Below are 16,251 nucleotides of genomic sequence, written 5' to 3'. Positions count from 1 at the left end.
TGACGTTAACATGCCATGACGATGTGTTATTTTAGATGAGCAAAGAGGGGGGAAAAAATGATGATCCGGAGAACCAGCGTACCACCGACCAGCTGGGGGAGGACGTAGCCGGAGAAGGACGCAGTGTGGGCGGGTTAACGCACACTGAGGGAGGGGAAAAGGGGACGTTCACGCTAGTGTAACATCCCTCCTCAATCTCTCCTTCTCCACAGAAGAGAAAACAAGGACAACACTCCACTTGCACACCGAATCGTCCTCATCTTCCCCCCCTTCCCCGACCTCCGTCCATCCACCACCACCGGGACTTCGCCGACGCTCTAGCCGAAAACGAAGCACCGAACGTGGGGACGAGGCAGGGGCGTGAGCGGTGGATGCTCCGAGCCTAAAAATAATACATACCAAAAAAAAAGAGGCTGAGGCTACCGAAGAGGCATCAGTGCTGCAGCGGACAAGGTAATATCACTACTTAATCGTGATTATAATCGGGTTTACTGCGACATTTTTACCTTACTTTAACTTGGCAGCCATTATTGGAGTCTCGTTTTGCTGTTAGGATGTTTGTCACTATCACGCCGTAATGTCGCATTGCAAGTGGGAACACATGGAGTGGATATAGATAGTCACGTCTTGGGCCTTCAGTGCAAGCAAATAAGCCTGCATATGAAGGAAATCTATTCCAAATGTTGCTTGTCAAGAGGGTGCAGCATATCATCCTTTCATTCCATACCATCCTCCCTTGAGGAGTCATTTTTCAGCTTCAGCCACAAGCTGACAAACCACAATTAAAAGGCAGGAAAACACCCACTTAACACTTGAACACTCTTGGTTTTTACCATTTATTGCAATGACTCACGCAGATAACACTGTAGGAAATAGAAGACACCACTGCAAAATGATCCATTTCTTCATTATTGCTATTTTTAGACAGTACTACATTTATGCAAAAGAATTGTATTGTGTGCAGATGTATATTGTTTCAATGCACACTTTCCCATATGAATCGCTTATGGATTTCTGCATTGTCAGTCAATACGTTTTGTTCCTGCATGTTTTTTTTTCATTTCTTTAACCTCTGTGCCTCTTCAGTAGTGCTAATGAGTTGTTGATGCATGTCTCCCCCCCAACCCTAACAACCCCCCCACCCCAATATTCCAACCTTCTCTACACCTCTCCCTCAGATGGACACAATGAAATATCTCTCCTTCCTCTTCCTTTGCTTGACTTCGGTTGCCACTGGCAACAAAGGTCAGTTACTCGTTTGGATCGAGAATGATTGCTCATGTTGTGTTGTTTGTTTTTTGTTTTTTTTAGCTTGTTGAGTCAGTGTTAAGGGATACCTAAATAGTACCCAGCAGACTCATTACCCAAATTCAAGGTTTTAAAAAGAACCTTAGCAAATCCCTATTTATTGGTATGTTTGAAAAAATGTATCAGTATTTTTAGTACTACTATTGTTTTTTTTAAAGGGAAACTATTGTGTGCCCTGCTTCCGGCCTATATGTTAGACTCCAGCACCCCTCGGCCCTGTTGTGGCTAAGACTTAGCCGCTAATTGGTACGGAATCTTAATAAATTAATGAATATTATAGGAATAAACTATTTTTTTCTATATAGTTTTCCTTTCATAACGTTTAGCCCTTATCTTCCAGAGATTTTAATAATTATTTAAAACAGCTGTGATTGGCTGAGCACCAATTTAGCTGGGATAGGCTGCAGCACCCCCTGCAACCCTATTGTATTTATTTTACACCTATATTCCTATAACATAATCTTAATAGACCATTTCCCCAAAAAGATGAGAATATCAAGACAATACAATTATTATTTTTTTGTACAGAAATCAATTGCCTAATAATCCAAATTTTTGGTACATTGCGCCAGTGTACCTAATGATATGGCCAACATACTATATTTGTGCTAAATTTTGCTTTTCTCAGCTCTTTACCTTCCATTGATATTGTCAATTAAATGATAAATTATGGATTCTAAGGTTTTTTCTTGTTAAAGTGGGCCGATCAAGTCCTTTGCCGTGGCCCTATTTGACCCACGGGCCTTAGGTTGTCTCTTAGCTAGGCCTAATAAGGCGCCAGGCACGATTTGGTGAGCGTCCATCAAATGTGCGTGACTTCATTTCTTCCTCCAACATCAGATTTGTTATTCTGCCCTTCCAAGTCAAAGATCATCCGTCTGAAGGAGGGTGGGGCTTGGTGCCAGGCGTACATGTAGAAGGGAAAAGATGAGAAATATGATGAGGGAGGAAGGAGGCAGATAAGGAGCAGTGACAGGAGGCCGGGGAAGGAGGCGGGGCTCCACAGATCGGGCGAAAGGTGGCGTTTATGTGTGCGGGTGCGGCGGTGGGTGAGATAGAGTGGCAGAGAAGAAGACCGCTGCCAAGGGAGACAGTCAATCTGTAATCCGGAATGTAATCCACGCGCTTGATGCTCAGATTAATGCTACGTGGGGGGAGGCGCAAGGGTGGGAGATAAATGACCAAAAAAAAAAGAAGGAGGTGGCGACATGGACGGACTGGATTACTCTGTTTATTTAGTTTTGGTATCAAGAAGTAATGTATATGTCCAGTATTTCTAATCTAATGTTATGCAGTAGAACTGAGTAGAAGAGACTTTTCCCCAGTCTGGTTCTCAGATAGAAGTGCATTTCTTTGTGTACTTTCCAAAGAGCTGCAGGACAGACAAAAGAGAGAGAGAGAGAAAGGAGACAAGAACAATCTTCTTGCTCATTAACTTGGCCTATGATCTTTTTGGCGGAACATCCAGCACAAAGATGAATAATTAATTGGCAATTAAAGGTTAAATTCGAAGAAAACCTGAGGCCCCGCGTCCTTTTCAATGGACTTTGTGCAGCCGGCGGGCGGACTGATTGATGGCGCCGCTAGAGAGATCAGTTTGTCATTGAAACTGAGGACTTTTTTGGCAGCTTTAATTGTTCCAGCAGGCACAAAATGGTGATTAAAAAAAAAAAGAATAGCTGAAGTCAGTCGCAATGGAGAGATTCTTGGAATTATAATAATATTTTTTTAAAATGTCATTTCATTTTAATTGAAATAAAGGTTGAATCGTTTTAACCACCACAACACATATTCAAATTTGTCTTTTTATTTCACATTCTATATTTGTATTCTATATCCTCATATGTTACAATTTTTCTTTTTATTTTAACATCCTATATTTGATATCCTCATATGTTCCATTTTTGTTCTTTAACTAACTACCATAACACAAGCACGGATGCCATTCACCTGACCTGAATGATGTTTTTATGATCTGGCGTTTCCAGCCAATAAGCACAAGCCATGGATCGAGACGGAATACCAAGGCATCGTGATGGAGAACGACAACACGGTCCTCCTCAACCCGCCGCTCTTCGCCCTGGACAAAGACGCACCCCTCCACTATGCCGGTAACGTTCCCGAATTCGCAAGCAACCACCGTTCACATCCTTTCCTAGAAGGTCCAATTATAATAAATAGTTGAATTGGGTGAAAGTAAAGACTACCATTAACATCCCTGACAATTTTGAATGAATAAAAAAAAACAGGATATGCCTTTTAATAAGGCTTATAAAACACCTTGCCCCGTCAGTGTTAGGTTTCTGTAGTCCCTTTTGACTGTCAATCACTCGTGGTGCTTGCTAGCATTGATGCTAATGGGTCTAGCGTGTTTCAAACCAAGCATGAATACAATTTTTAGGTTAGGTTAGAACTTAAATTCATCTTGTATTCTGGAAATTTCTTGGTTGCAATTGCATGACAGATACAAGACACACAAGACATTGTAGACCTAGTTAAAAAAAAACTGCACCTTCTGCAGACTGAGACTGAGCTTACCACATAGTCCCTCAGTAGTCTGGAGGTTTTAAAGATCAACTTTGAAAACTGCGTGCTTCTGAGCAGCTGTGACGGGTCGTTTAGGTTAGCCAAGGGTGTCGGCGCCACACTTTTATCCTGACAAGACCTTCAAAATTGTTAAATATGTCTCCATTTGTGTGTTTTTTAAGTGTTTTTTTTTATTTCCTCATTTTTCCATAATCTAAATATATTTCCTGATGCATTGTGGGATGTTGGAAAGGCATGGAAACTGACTTTGGGCCAGCCAAAAAGCAGTGACGACTCAGCTAAGGCATGATGACGACAAAAAATGCGCATTTTAAACACGCCTTCCACCAAAAACCGGCAATGAGATCAAAAGAGCTTCTGCGTATGACTCAGTGATTCAGCACTCACTCACTTGTTTTTTTTTTTTTTTTTTTCAGCTTGCAACCCACGCTTTCGGCACTTATTTTCCAAGAGATTGTGTGTATTTAGTAGACAATCATCCAAACGACCTTCCGGCATCTTTTAACCGTCACCAAAGTGTCAGTCTTCGTCAGGCAACCTTCCATACGAGTGCTTGAAATCATTTGGCGAGTGGTCTATTTTTAAAGCGCCGTAGCGTAATTGAAGGCATCGTGGCGGGAGCAGTCAGTCAGCGAGTCCGCCGCTCCATCCCGCCGCGCCTATGCCCCAGGGACCCTCAAATAACCATGTGGGCTCAAATGATAATAGAAAAATGGAATGGGCCGCTGTCACTCACAAAATGGAGACGCTTTTGTTGTCAAGCGCTGCAAAAAATGCCCAAACTAGATAGATAGGAAATATTATAGTACTTGGGCTGGAGTGTTGAGCTTAGTTAAATTTCATTTGGAACTGGCCAACTCTAGATAGACATTTTTAATGTCTATTTAGGCCGTTTTGTTGTAGTCTGTATTTTTAATGACTCGTTTTTTGTCGATATTTGATGCAATGTCTTCCAGTGATGGCATAGAGCAGTTGATGATCTTCTGGGCAGTGTTAATCACTTTCTGGATGACCTTTTTAGTAATTGAGAGGAAACGCATTGTGCGCAAATAATAATAATAATAATAATAATGATCTGCATTCATTCATTTGACTTAACTTAGATAACAAGGACACCCTTAGTATACATCTTTGGAGCGATTATGTAATTGAATAACCTAAGAGTTGGAAAAAAATAATTTCAAAATATGTTCATTCAATATAAATGCACAACTGCTAACAATTTCCAGTTAAATTGAAAACTAATTTGTCATGTGACGTATTTCGATCAACTGTCTTGTTCTTATCACTTATTTTCTTGCACAAAAGAACATTCTTATACATTTTTATACATACAAAAATTATGTATTTAAACATCTTATCTTTTTGCTGACGCTGTGGCTTGAATATCTAAGATCAATAATCGTTTTGATGCTATTTTCTCTTTTTTACCCCCAAACTCTCAGGGGAAATCTGCGGTTTCCGCGTACACAATGGCCCCTCCGGTTCCGGTTCTGTCCAGTTCGAAGCGGTAGTCCTGGACCGCTCCACCGGCGAGGGTCTAGTGCGCTCCAAGGAGCCTCTGGATTGCGAGAGCCAACGAGAACACAGCTTCACCATCCAAGCATTCGACTGTGGCGAAGGCCCCGACGGTGTCAACAGCAAGAAATCCCACAAGTGAGTATTCGCTCCTCGCCGTGGTCTCGATGAGCGCGATAACCATTCCTCGCCATCCCCAGGGCCACCGTGCACGTGCGTGTCAATGACGTCAACGAGTTCTCCCCCGTGTTTGTGGAGCGTCGCTACGAGGCGTCGCTCCCGGAGGGCCGTCTGTTCGACCGCATCGTGCGGGTGGAGGCGCTGGATGCCGACTGCTCGCCGCAGTACAGCCAGATTTGCTTCTACGACATCATCACCCCCAACGTGCCCTTTGCCATCGACAACGACGGTGAGTCACCCGATGCGTCAGGCGACAGAAATGACGGTGGATGGCGCCTTTATTTAATGCGCTTTTGTCGGGAATTGAAGCAAGTTGATGATTTGGGGACGTCCGATCTATTCCAAGTGGGAGGGTGGCAGCTAAGAGTAAACAAATATATGAATAAAAAGGACTGGAGGGAAATAGTAGATTAACAAAATCTGATCCAACAATTATAATTGAATTTTTAACAGATTAAACAGAGCATTTAAGTAAAATACATAAAAGACCATTTTGGGGAATTTCAATTAAAAAGTCAAAGAAAATGTTTACTGTTATCCCTTTTTAAAAATTAAAATGATTTAACAAATGTAAAAATGAGTCATTTAATAGACTTTTTTTCCTTCAGCGATAAAAAAAATAAAAGAAATTAAATGGAGAGTATTTTCAGGCTCCGCCTTTTTGGGTACTTTGATATTTTAATGATCTGAAACTAAAAGATGGAAAAAAACTGGTTAAAATACAATAAAAAGGCATAAGCAATGCAATGTTAGGATAAGATAGTGAATGGACAAATGTATACTTATGTTCAGGCTCCCAAAATGTATTTTTTGATACTTTAAAAGGCAAAAATATAATTTAAAGACTTTTTTTAATCATCACTCTAACAACATCAGTAGTACTGAGGAGTTTGAAAAAAATTCCCAAACCAACATCGTCATTCTATGTATTAAATATAAAGTATACTACCAAATAGTTGAGAATAAAAAAACACTCGGAAAATAGGGCACAGTATCCTTTCTTCTTAAAGTAGCATTATGACAATAAAAGTAGGTCATATCTCGTTACGTCAACTCTCAAGTGATGCCACTTGTCACTTTTTGAGGTTACGAGATCATCTTTGTGCTCATTTTGCTCTATCTCGCTCTCCAAAATTTCAAGTACATACGAGTAAGGAACAAGAAAAATGGAAACAATCTATTGCATAATGCGTCGTTTTACACCAGAAGCCACAAATATGAAAATAGTTGTCGCATTGGTGGGTGGGCTCACTATTGTGGCCAATTTTTGCATAAACACAACAGCAGCTGTTCAGGTGATGGCTGCGTCTATTCCCTGGCGTCTTATTTCCCGTTAGCGCAACCGCCGGCCAGCTGACAGACGGTGCCGATGTGGGGGGAATGAAAAAGATTGCCGCCTCATCGTGACTATGCACAAAAGTCTTTTTTGCTTTTCTGGGTCATTCCGCAATCGGAATTTGGCTTCTAAATTGTCGAGTCGACGCTTTTCCCATTTCTAGTAGGCCGTAAACTATCAATATCTTGATTAGCTCGGCGTAAGAATCAATGGTAGCATTTATGTATTCATGGGAACATTGTGAAGTGATTTATTAGATGTTTTCAGTCTTGGCATAATTTGAGTTTCGTTGCATTGAGGTTTAAAATCGCTTTTGTCGACGCAAAAATCTATATTTTACCTGTTTTAGTGTCACTTTTATAATGAGTTTCTGCTCAAGCAACACAAATGAAATGATTACAAACCATGGGACAAAAAAATAAAACAACGCAGTAGTCGCAAGCTAGCTCTTTAGCTAGCTAGCTCTTTAGCTAATGGCCATAAAGATGAATTTACATGTGTATATATGGAAAGAAAACATCTTAAAAGTATTGTATTATTTTTAGCATTTCAAATATTTTATTAAAGGGTGACAAAATAGGATTGGCAAGAATTAGTCGCAGGGTTAGCAAGCTAGCTTTTTAGCTAGCTATTTCTGCTGGCTACAATGATTTATTTACATGCGTATATATGGAAAGAAAACATTTGAAAAGTATTGCATTGTTTTTAGCATTTGAGTATTTTATTAAAGGGCGAAGAAAATATGATTGGCAAGGATGTCGTCAACAGATAAAAGTCAGTTAATTGCAATATTTGTGTTTGTCCACTAGGGAACATTAAGAACACGGAGCCGCTTGACTCCAAGCGTCAACGCGTCCACACTTTTTGGGTGACGGCCTTCGACTGCGGCAAGAACCGAGCTCGGGCCGACGCTCAGGTGGCCATCACGGTCAAGCCGTCGTGCAAGCCCGGCTGGACGGGTAATTCACGCTTTGTGTCGTTTGAAGGAAGCCATCTTAACTTGCTGGCTGCCATCTGCTGACAATTGAACATTTGACATTGGACTCTCCTGCCTGCAATTCATCCAAGGCTAAAAATGTTTTTCAGGTTGGACCAAGCGCGTGGAGTACACGCCCGGTTCGGGCAGCGTCCCTCTCTTCCCCAGCTTGCGTCTGGAAAATTGCGAGGAGACTGTTTGGAACATCCAGGCAACCGTGGAACTTCAGACAGGCCACATCGGGAAGGGATGCGACCGTGATAGCTACTCGGACCGATCCGTGCGACGACTTTGCGGTAAGTCAACCTAAACAACCACAAAAAATGGCGCACATGACTTTCTTAACCCCTTTTTAGGCCCAGAGACTATAAAGTTAGCTCCATTAATACGTGGCGTCCACAAATTATATGGTCTAAAATGTTATGTAGCTTATGTGATGCCATTTGGTATTTTCGGGTAATTGATAAAAATAAATTAAATAACTGAAATATTAACTATGAGATGTCATCTCTGGAGAAATGCTATTTTAGCTGGTCAGGAAACACCTGTAGGTCACTTTTTGATGATATTGGGTCATTTACTGTTGTTTCTTCAGGCGCCGTCCGAGGCGAGGTGGACCTCCTCCCGCCGCCCTCCCCAGCAGCCAATTGGACGGCAGCCCTTCCCACGCTGCCCTCGTCGGATTCCTCGCTAGTCTTTTCCTTCAATGGCTCTGGTCACGTCGCCGCCGTGCCGGAAGCGGTGGTTTCGGGGATGTCCGGCGACCATTTTACCCTGCAGCTGTGGATGCGGCGGTGGGGCGCCAACGTCCAGCCGGCGACTGCTCAGTCGAAAGCCGGTCGCCGGGAGGAGGAGACCATTGTGTGCAGTACAGTCAGAAATGGTGAGTAACCACAATTATTTTTCATTCCTTCATTATCTGAACTGCTTATCCTCACAAGGGACGCGGAGGGTGCCGAAGTCTAGCTAAAAACACCCTGACTTTGAGTTTAATATATTCAATACATTGGAAAGGGAATTAAATGGCTTCTTATTCTCTATTTCAGACGATTCCTTCTCCCACTATTCGTTGTCCGTGCATGGCTGCCGTCTGTCTCTCTTCTACTGGCCCGACGTGTCGGCCGCACGACCCGTCAAGTTTCTCTGGAAACTGGAGCAGGTATGGGCGCCATTTTGTTTCTTTCATACGAAACTGTTTGGTGAACCCCTTTAGGCTGGGGTGCTCATTACGTCGATCGCCGAGCTACTATTGGTAGATTGTTAAAGTTTGTTTCTACTGTGATATTGCAATACAGTAATACCTCGTTTATTGCGGTTGATGTGGATACTCGAAAAATAGCAAAGTAAGGCGAAAAACAAAAAAATAATAAGTTTTCTTCAGTCCTAGCAAAATAGCTTGTGGTTATGAGTTTCAGCATTGATTTTCAGGTTTTTATCAATTTCAAAAATAATAATAATAAATAAAAATAATAATAATACAAATATTGTAAAAATTCCCCAGAAAAAGAATCTGCGATATAGTGAAGGCAGGAAAGTTGAAGCGCAAAATAGCTTTACTGCACTCACCCTTTTTTTTGAACATGCATATCTCATTGAACAATTATTAAGCTCTCATCTGGATCTGACACACAGCTAACATAGACAATCTGTCACAGCTGCTTGTTATGTTGTTCCTTTGAGGTTGAACCGATGAACAGACTTGCCGCATCTATGATTCATTTCGCCGTCCTTTGTTGGTAATTAGTCGCATCTTAGTTGCGTTCCCTCTGAACTCGCTGCCGAAATTCCTGTTAATTTTGAGTACATATTTGGCAACTTTAAAAACTTAACTCAAATCATATATCAAAAGAATCCCACGTGTCTTGCAGGTATGCGACAGCGAATGGCACCACCTGTCCCTCAGTGTCCAGTTCCCCTCGGTGACCCTTTACGTGGATGGCGTCACCTTTGACCCCGCTCTCATCCACGACAATGGCGCCCTGCCCAACCCGGTTCCCCGACAGAGGATGACTGTTGGGGCTTGTTGGGGTAAGACACCACACTCTGAAAATTAACGAATGATAACAATCAGGGTAGTTTAAAATTCCTACCATTTTAATAAATGAAATAGGAGGCTGAGTCAATAAGTCCAGTAAGAATAGACACTGACTGCCACAGACTGAATAAGTCAAGCGACTAAATCGTGCTTTCTCTTAAAAACAAGCTGGATTTCTTTTTTTCCGCATTTTCGCATTTCTTGCTGTCACTCTGCGGTGCGTTCAGGCGTCGCCCGGCGCCCTTTCATACATTTTGATGAGTATTTGTCTCACATTGATATTCCGTGCAGAACCGGAGGACAAGCAGAGGGAGATCGTCAACAAAAGCGTCCAAGAAGGTAACAAAAACTGCTCCTATAGCCGTCACAAAGAGAAATGTGTCGTTTTTAATATTCGCCATTTTTGTTGTCTGTTCGTGATGGCAGTGAAATACGTAGGAGGTTTCCACGGCCTGTTGTCGGGGGTGACGGTGCGGCCGGGAAGCGTTGAGCCACACAGCGTGGTGGAGTGCCTGTACGCCTGTAGAGAGGGCCTGGACTTTGGAGACTTGGAGACGCTAGGATCTGGGATGAAGGTAACATTCCAAATGGGAAACATTTTATATTTTTAAAGGTGCTATGATGTGGTGAACGAATGAAAATGATTGCATTCATTCGCCCTTCCCAGTCTTATTGGAATCGATTGGAAGAGTAAGAAATTAAGTCAATCATTCATTTTCCATACCACTTATCTTAACAATGGTCGTGGGGGTGCTGGAGCGTATCCCAGCTGAATCTGGGCCAGAGGTGGGGGACACCCTGAATCGGTGGCCTGCCAATCGCAGTTTAGAGTGTTCAATCAGCGTACCATGCATGCTTTTGGGATCTAGGAAGAAACCGGAGTACCCGGAGAAAACCCACACACACCTGGGGAGAACTTGCGACTGATAGACAACCATTCACTTTTGTGGCAACGTACATTGTTAAACTAGCTAGCCTAGCATGTATGTTTTTGGGAAGTGGGAGGAAACCGGAGTACCCGGAGAAAACCCACACACAACATGCAAACTCCATCTAGTGAGGAGCCACTTGAGATCAAACCCAGAACTGTCAGGCTGTCATGCTAACCACTCGATATATATTATGTTTGTTTATGATATTTAATACATTTTTAGGTTCACGTGAACCCGAGCCAGTCCGTGCTAGTCCTGGAAGGGGACGACATCGAGAGCTTCAACCGCGCCGTCCAGCAAGTGACCTATCGAAACTCCCTCCGCTTCGCCACACCCGGAGTGCGACCCCTCAAACTCACCACCTCGCTCAGGTAAGCGCAACCAAATGCCATTTGTCTTAACTTATTGACTGGGGTAGATTTTCAATCCATTTGAACCAGTTAATGTTAGCAAGGCTGAATTTTCATCCATAGTTTATCCTACAATCACTTTCTCAAAGGTGAAAAATTGTTCAACAGTAAAACATAACAAAACGCTCTTTTCCATCTACACAACTCTAGTCGCTTTTCGCTCTTGAAATATGAATTCCCCTTCAGATTAGTGCAGTCCAGCATATGTGTGTGGTTATATTTATATTTCTCCACAACTAAGATAGAGAGAAAAGTAGGCCATTGACCAGGCAGATTGCATCCATTCGAGCTCCAGCACTTTTCATATCTTTTTTCAAAATGGAAAAAAGGCGACCAATCCTGGTTGACTGACGTGGCGAGGGAACAAAATAAAGAGCGGTCGTAATGGAGATGAATGGTAAGATTTCCAGGGTTATGCATTGATCAGTATTTCAAGGTCAGGCTGAGATTGTTTTATAGTTTCAGCTCAAGTGCTGCTTTATTTATTTATTTATTTATTTAAATGTTCACCCTCCGCCCCTCTTCTTATTTTATCGCGTGTGGGAAGAAGAGATTGATTTGGGGCCAGGAAGTCACCCAGATGGCCAAACAGCAGGCTTTTCTGGACAAGCCGATAGAAGCAGCTGCTCAACCCGATAGCGAAAAAGTAACACGTTCTAAGTTTAATCCTTGAGTAAATGTCGTTGCGCCGATTTATAAAGTCAATGAGGGAATATGTTGGAAATCTGTGACATCTGTAGATGTTTATATTTATAGTTCAACTCTGTGTTAATAATGTCAGTGGTAAAGCTAGAGCACTGTTTCAAAGTAATCAGCAGAGGGCGCTGTTGAGTCAGGTTCTTTTTTCCCCCTCTTGCAGATGTTTCAATGAAGAAAGCTGCTTGTCATTGAAACCACTGGAAGGATACCTGGTGGTCCTCCAACCCGATGCTCCGCAGATTTCTCTTTCTGGGGTAGGTCCTCACTTGGCTCGCCCGGCCACTGACTTCGAAGCCCCCCGGGGTGTCCCGCTTTTCCCCGAGCTGCGGATCGTCTGTTCTCTGACGCACGCCGTCAACACAGCCGCACATGGAATGGAAGGTGGCGGTAAGTCAAAAGAAGTCCCCGCCTTTGGGAATTTGGTTTTTAGTCATTGAGCTATTTTTTCCACCGTTTCACAGCATTGATGTCTGACGCCGTGGCCCACACTTTGGACGGATGTGAGGTCCAACCTCTTGGCGAGGAACTTGACCTGGAGAGGGAGGAGCTACTGGTGGACATGGATGTCGTACGAGAGCGAGGCTTGGAGATTATCAACACCACGGCCTACATTGCCATCACAGGTCATTAGAGTAGTGTTTTCCAACCTTCAAAAAGTTAACTTGCCGCGAGATGTCAATGTTCCCTCTAATTATCTAACTATCACAATTGTTTTTCTTATTTCTTTTTGTGCTTTTCTAAAGTCAGAAAACTTTCCATCTGATTTTTTTTGTGATCCTTTCCAGGCGCCGAATCCATCTCCGTGTACGAGGACGTACTTCGCTCCATCCGTTATCGGATGTCCAGGAGCTCGTCGCGCTTCGAGCGACGCTTCCGTCTGTCCTGCTCTGAGATGAACGGCAGATACACCAGCAATGAGTTGACCCTGGAGGTGATGGTTAAATCCGCTTGAAAATTGACATCACCCAATGAAATGCTAGATATTCATTTGTAATTCCCACCTTTAGGTGAACTTCCTCCATTCCCTGGAAAGTATGTACCACCCATCCCACCTGATGGCCTCCCAGCATCAGTTTCTTCATCAACATGCGGGCGAACTCAGTGGACACGCTTTGCCAAGCCTGCATCGCAACTCTGGTCATTTTTTTTAAATATTCATTCATTCATCCTCATATTCTCACGTCTTATGGTCCAAAGAACACTATACTTTCACTGCCAGCCTCTCTCAGTTCAAATAGTTTGGACGTCTATTGCCATCAATGGCGTATTTGACATTGACCTTGTTTTTGTTTTGTTTTCTCAACAGTGATTCCCGGGGCAGCCACCATTATCATCATGGTGTGTGTGGGTTTCCTGGTCGTCATGGTGATTCTGGGCATTTTCCGGATCCGCTCCATCCACCGCCGCAGTGAGGAAGCCCGCGACGCGGCCAAGGAAGGCTGCAGCCAATGGGATGACTCCGCACTCACCATCATCGTCAACCCCATGGAGGTAATTAAAAAAAAATCTTAAATGGACATCAGTATGTCTGTTTTTCGATTTTACATATACATTTTCTCAAACTTTATGGTCTTAAATTTCATGAAATTTAATGGAGAAAAATAACTGTTTACCTCAATGATTATAATATTTTTTTTCTACTTTTTTATGAAAACAAATTCCTGCACTTTCAATTCCTTCCATTTTCCCTTTTGGCAACGTCTGCAATGGCATAAACAGATATATATAACTCAATTTATACTTATATAATTTACATAGGCCAACAAAACTAGACCTAATTGATTTGAGCTAAAAAAAAAATGATGAAGCAGGCTTTTAGCTCAGTGGTCAGCACGCTCGACATCTATGACATCACCACCACTCCATCAGACCAATTCCGGTGACCACAAAAATCTCATTTTTAATTCGACCAACAAATCACGTACCACCAGGAAGGCATTTAATAACAATAACAATAATAATAATCGGTCTTTTCCACCTCCTCTGTCCTTGCCGCAGTCCTACGACTCTCGCATGTCCGCCGACACGGAGGGCGAAGGCGAGGACGAAGAAGAAGAGGAGGCGGCCGAGTCGCCCGACAACGCCGGCGACGACCAACGGATCATCTTCAAGAAGGAAGGGAGAGACGGTAACGCCCGTCGCTACTGAGCTGCATGTAACCCCGCCTCCCCTACAGAAAAGCGACACTTTTTCCCCCCAAATCCCGTACGGAATGTATAGCTGCAAAAAACACACGACGCACAACGCATTCGATGTAACACTCAGCCACACGACGCCACGCGTGACCTATAGCCGACGACCACGGGCGCTCGTTCTCCACTTCGATGTTCAACGGCACAATGTATACACTCAATGTAATTGAACTGCCTGAGCCACGCTATTGTTTTGTGGCGCACTCGTTCCGCATCACCAGATGATGATGATCATCATCATAATAATAATAATAATAATGATAACAAAGTGTCCGTATTGTGTGATGCCGGATGAATGAGGCTGCTTCGTTTAGGGGGGAAAAAAACACTATTGATTGTATCGTATTTTGTTATTGAACACACACAATTGAGTCCTTGCTTGAATTAGCGGGCATCACTACACACACACACACGAATACACACTTATTAGTCTTAACCACAAAGTCTGCGCACAAGCTGTTTGTCTCCTCATTCCACGACAAGCATTGTTTTTAGAAGACTTTCATGTGCGAGGGAGAGTAGAAAAGAATATTCCCACCCCAATAATGTAACCGCAATATGGGAATGAAGTTGGAGGCAAAAAAATGAGGCGTTTGGAGAGAATAGTTTGTATGTGTAAGAGAAAATAGCAACTTTAGGGGGTAAATGTGGACATTTTATGGGGAAATGCAGACAAGTAGGACGAGGTGAAAGTGGAGAGTATTGGGAAAAAATTGATATTTCATGAGTAGTTATTAGTAGGAAATAAAAAATCAAATTATGTGCAGTTAGAAGAAAAATGTCCTCCGTATTTACACTTAAACTAAACGTTTTCCCTTCTAAAAAAAACAAATGTTGGCATTTTCTGAAATTATAAATACTTATTTCACATAAATTAGAGTCTTGATAATATTGCCATTTTTAATTGAACAAAATTACATTTTAATTTCAGAACATTAGGACTTTTTCTTTACATAACTTCATCAATTACAAAAAAAAAATCACTCAATTTTAAAGGCACTGCCACGTTTTCTCATAAAATTCCAAATTGTATGGCTCTTTCTCCGAAAAGTATGGAATTTCAATAAAAACAAAAACTGACTTTTTTCTCAAGGCAATATATCTAAAAACAAGGTGCATGCGGGATAAATACAATAATTCTCCCTTGGCCATTTCTCACGGTTCTCAGTTTTAGAATTCCTCTAAAGCATCTCATCTTGACGTCTGGAATGTGACTACTTTTCACACAAAAACACACGCACAGAAAAAACACACACACACACTACAACGCTCCCCCCCGCTGTCCCCGGAATGTCAGCTCAGCTTGGGCAGTTTTGACTGTATTGATTGTATTGAATTTTCTGTACATAGAATGAGAAATATTGTTAACAATTATTATTCTTGCAGCCACTTTTTTTTTTCAACAGGAAAATAATCATTCTAATCCTGGTGAGGATGATAATAACTGGCTTGATGAGTGTCTCTTTCTTTTGTGTGTAATAATGTTGTCCTTTTAAGAACATGTCAATACTATAGGAATCTGATTTAAAAAAAAAGGGGGAGGAGTCTTTGTTGTAACAACTGTACATAAACGTGGCATCACTTTCTTTATATCAAATGATATTCTATTTCTTCCATCTGATATTTCAGTTGAGTGAATGTACAACTTGTGCTTCCCTTCACCTTTGACCCCTCACCTCAGTGTCTCTTGCTGTCCGTCTGTGTAGCCTAGCAATGTGCAGTGCTAAGAAGAAGACATGTCTGTATCTTAAAAAAGAAAAAAAATCCAAAAAAAAATATTAAAAATATAAAGCTTGTTTGTTTTTTGGGGGGGGGATGATGATGATGTCACAAAGAATGACTTGTTATTATATTGTACTGGAACATGATCTGTAATTACTGATGCAGCAACGGTAAGAATAGTTTCAGAGAGAAATATGTTGGACAATGTGACAAAATTCATAATAAAAATAAGATATGACGTCTCCGTGGGAACTTTTTTTTAAATTCAACTTTTATCTTATGTACTACAAAATGGGATACACTTGTAGTAAGTGTTTTTAGCTGCAAAATTTCAACTGCACCATCACAGAAACAGTTAATTGTGTACCCCAACTAATTAAGATATTTTTTGGTTAA

At 42.0% G+C, this 16,251-nt stretch overlaps 1 protein-coding gene across 1 annotated transcript; it reads left to right on the top strand.

The window, feature by feature from the left end:
* The first annotated feature begins 112 nt into the window (after positions 1 to 112).
* clstn3 (calsyntenin 3) lies at positions 113 to 16,097 on the top strand. Its single transcript, XM_077720048.1, has 19 exons — positions 113 to 453; positions 1,179 to 1,245; positions 3,297 to 3,419; positions 5,301 to 5,511; positions 5,574 to 5,782; positions 7,699 to 7,848; positions 7,976 to 8,161; positions 8,461 to 8,748; positions 8,912 to 9,024; positions 9,734 to 9,893; positions 10,192 to 10,239; positions 10,327 to 10,475; positions 11,055 to 11,203; positions 12,102 to 12,328; positions 12,403 to 12,564; positions 12,727 to 12,872; positions 12,949 to 13,078; positions 13,248 to 13,432; positions 13,940 to 16,097. Exons 2-19 carry the CDS (start codon positions 1,179 to 1,181, stop codon positions 14,087 to 14,089), a joined length of 2,853 nt encoding a protein of 950 aa, XP_077576174.1. The 5' UTR covers positions 113 to 453; the 3' UTR covers positions 14,090 to 16,097.
* The last annotated feature ends 154 nt before the right edge of the window (positions 16,098 to 16,251 follow it).

The sequence above is a fragment of the Stigmatopora nigra genome, chromosome 7, assembly GCF_051989575.1.
Source record: "Stigmatopora nigra isolate UIUO_SnigA chromosome 7, RoL_Snig_1.1, whole genome shotgun sequence".
In the NCBI taxonomy this organism is placed as follows: Eukaryota; Metazoa; Chordata; class Actinopteri; order Syngnathiformes; family Syngnathidae; genus Stigmatopora; species Stigmatopora nigra.
The sequence above is the reverse complement of the archived record's forward strand: the minus strand, read 5'-3'. Positions and strand labels throughout refer to the sequence as shown.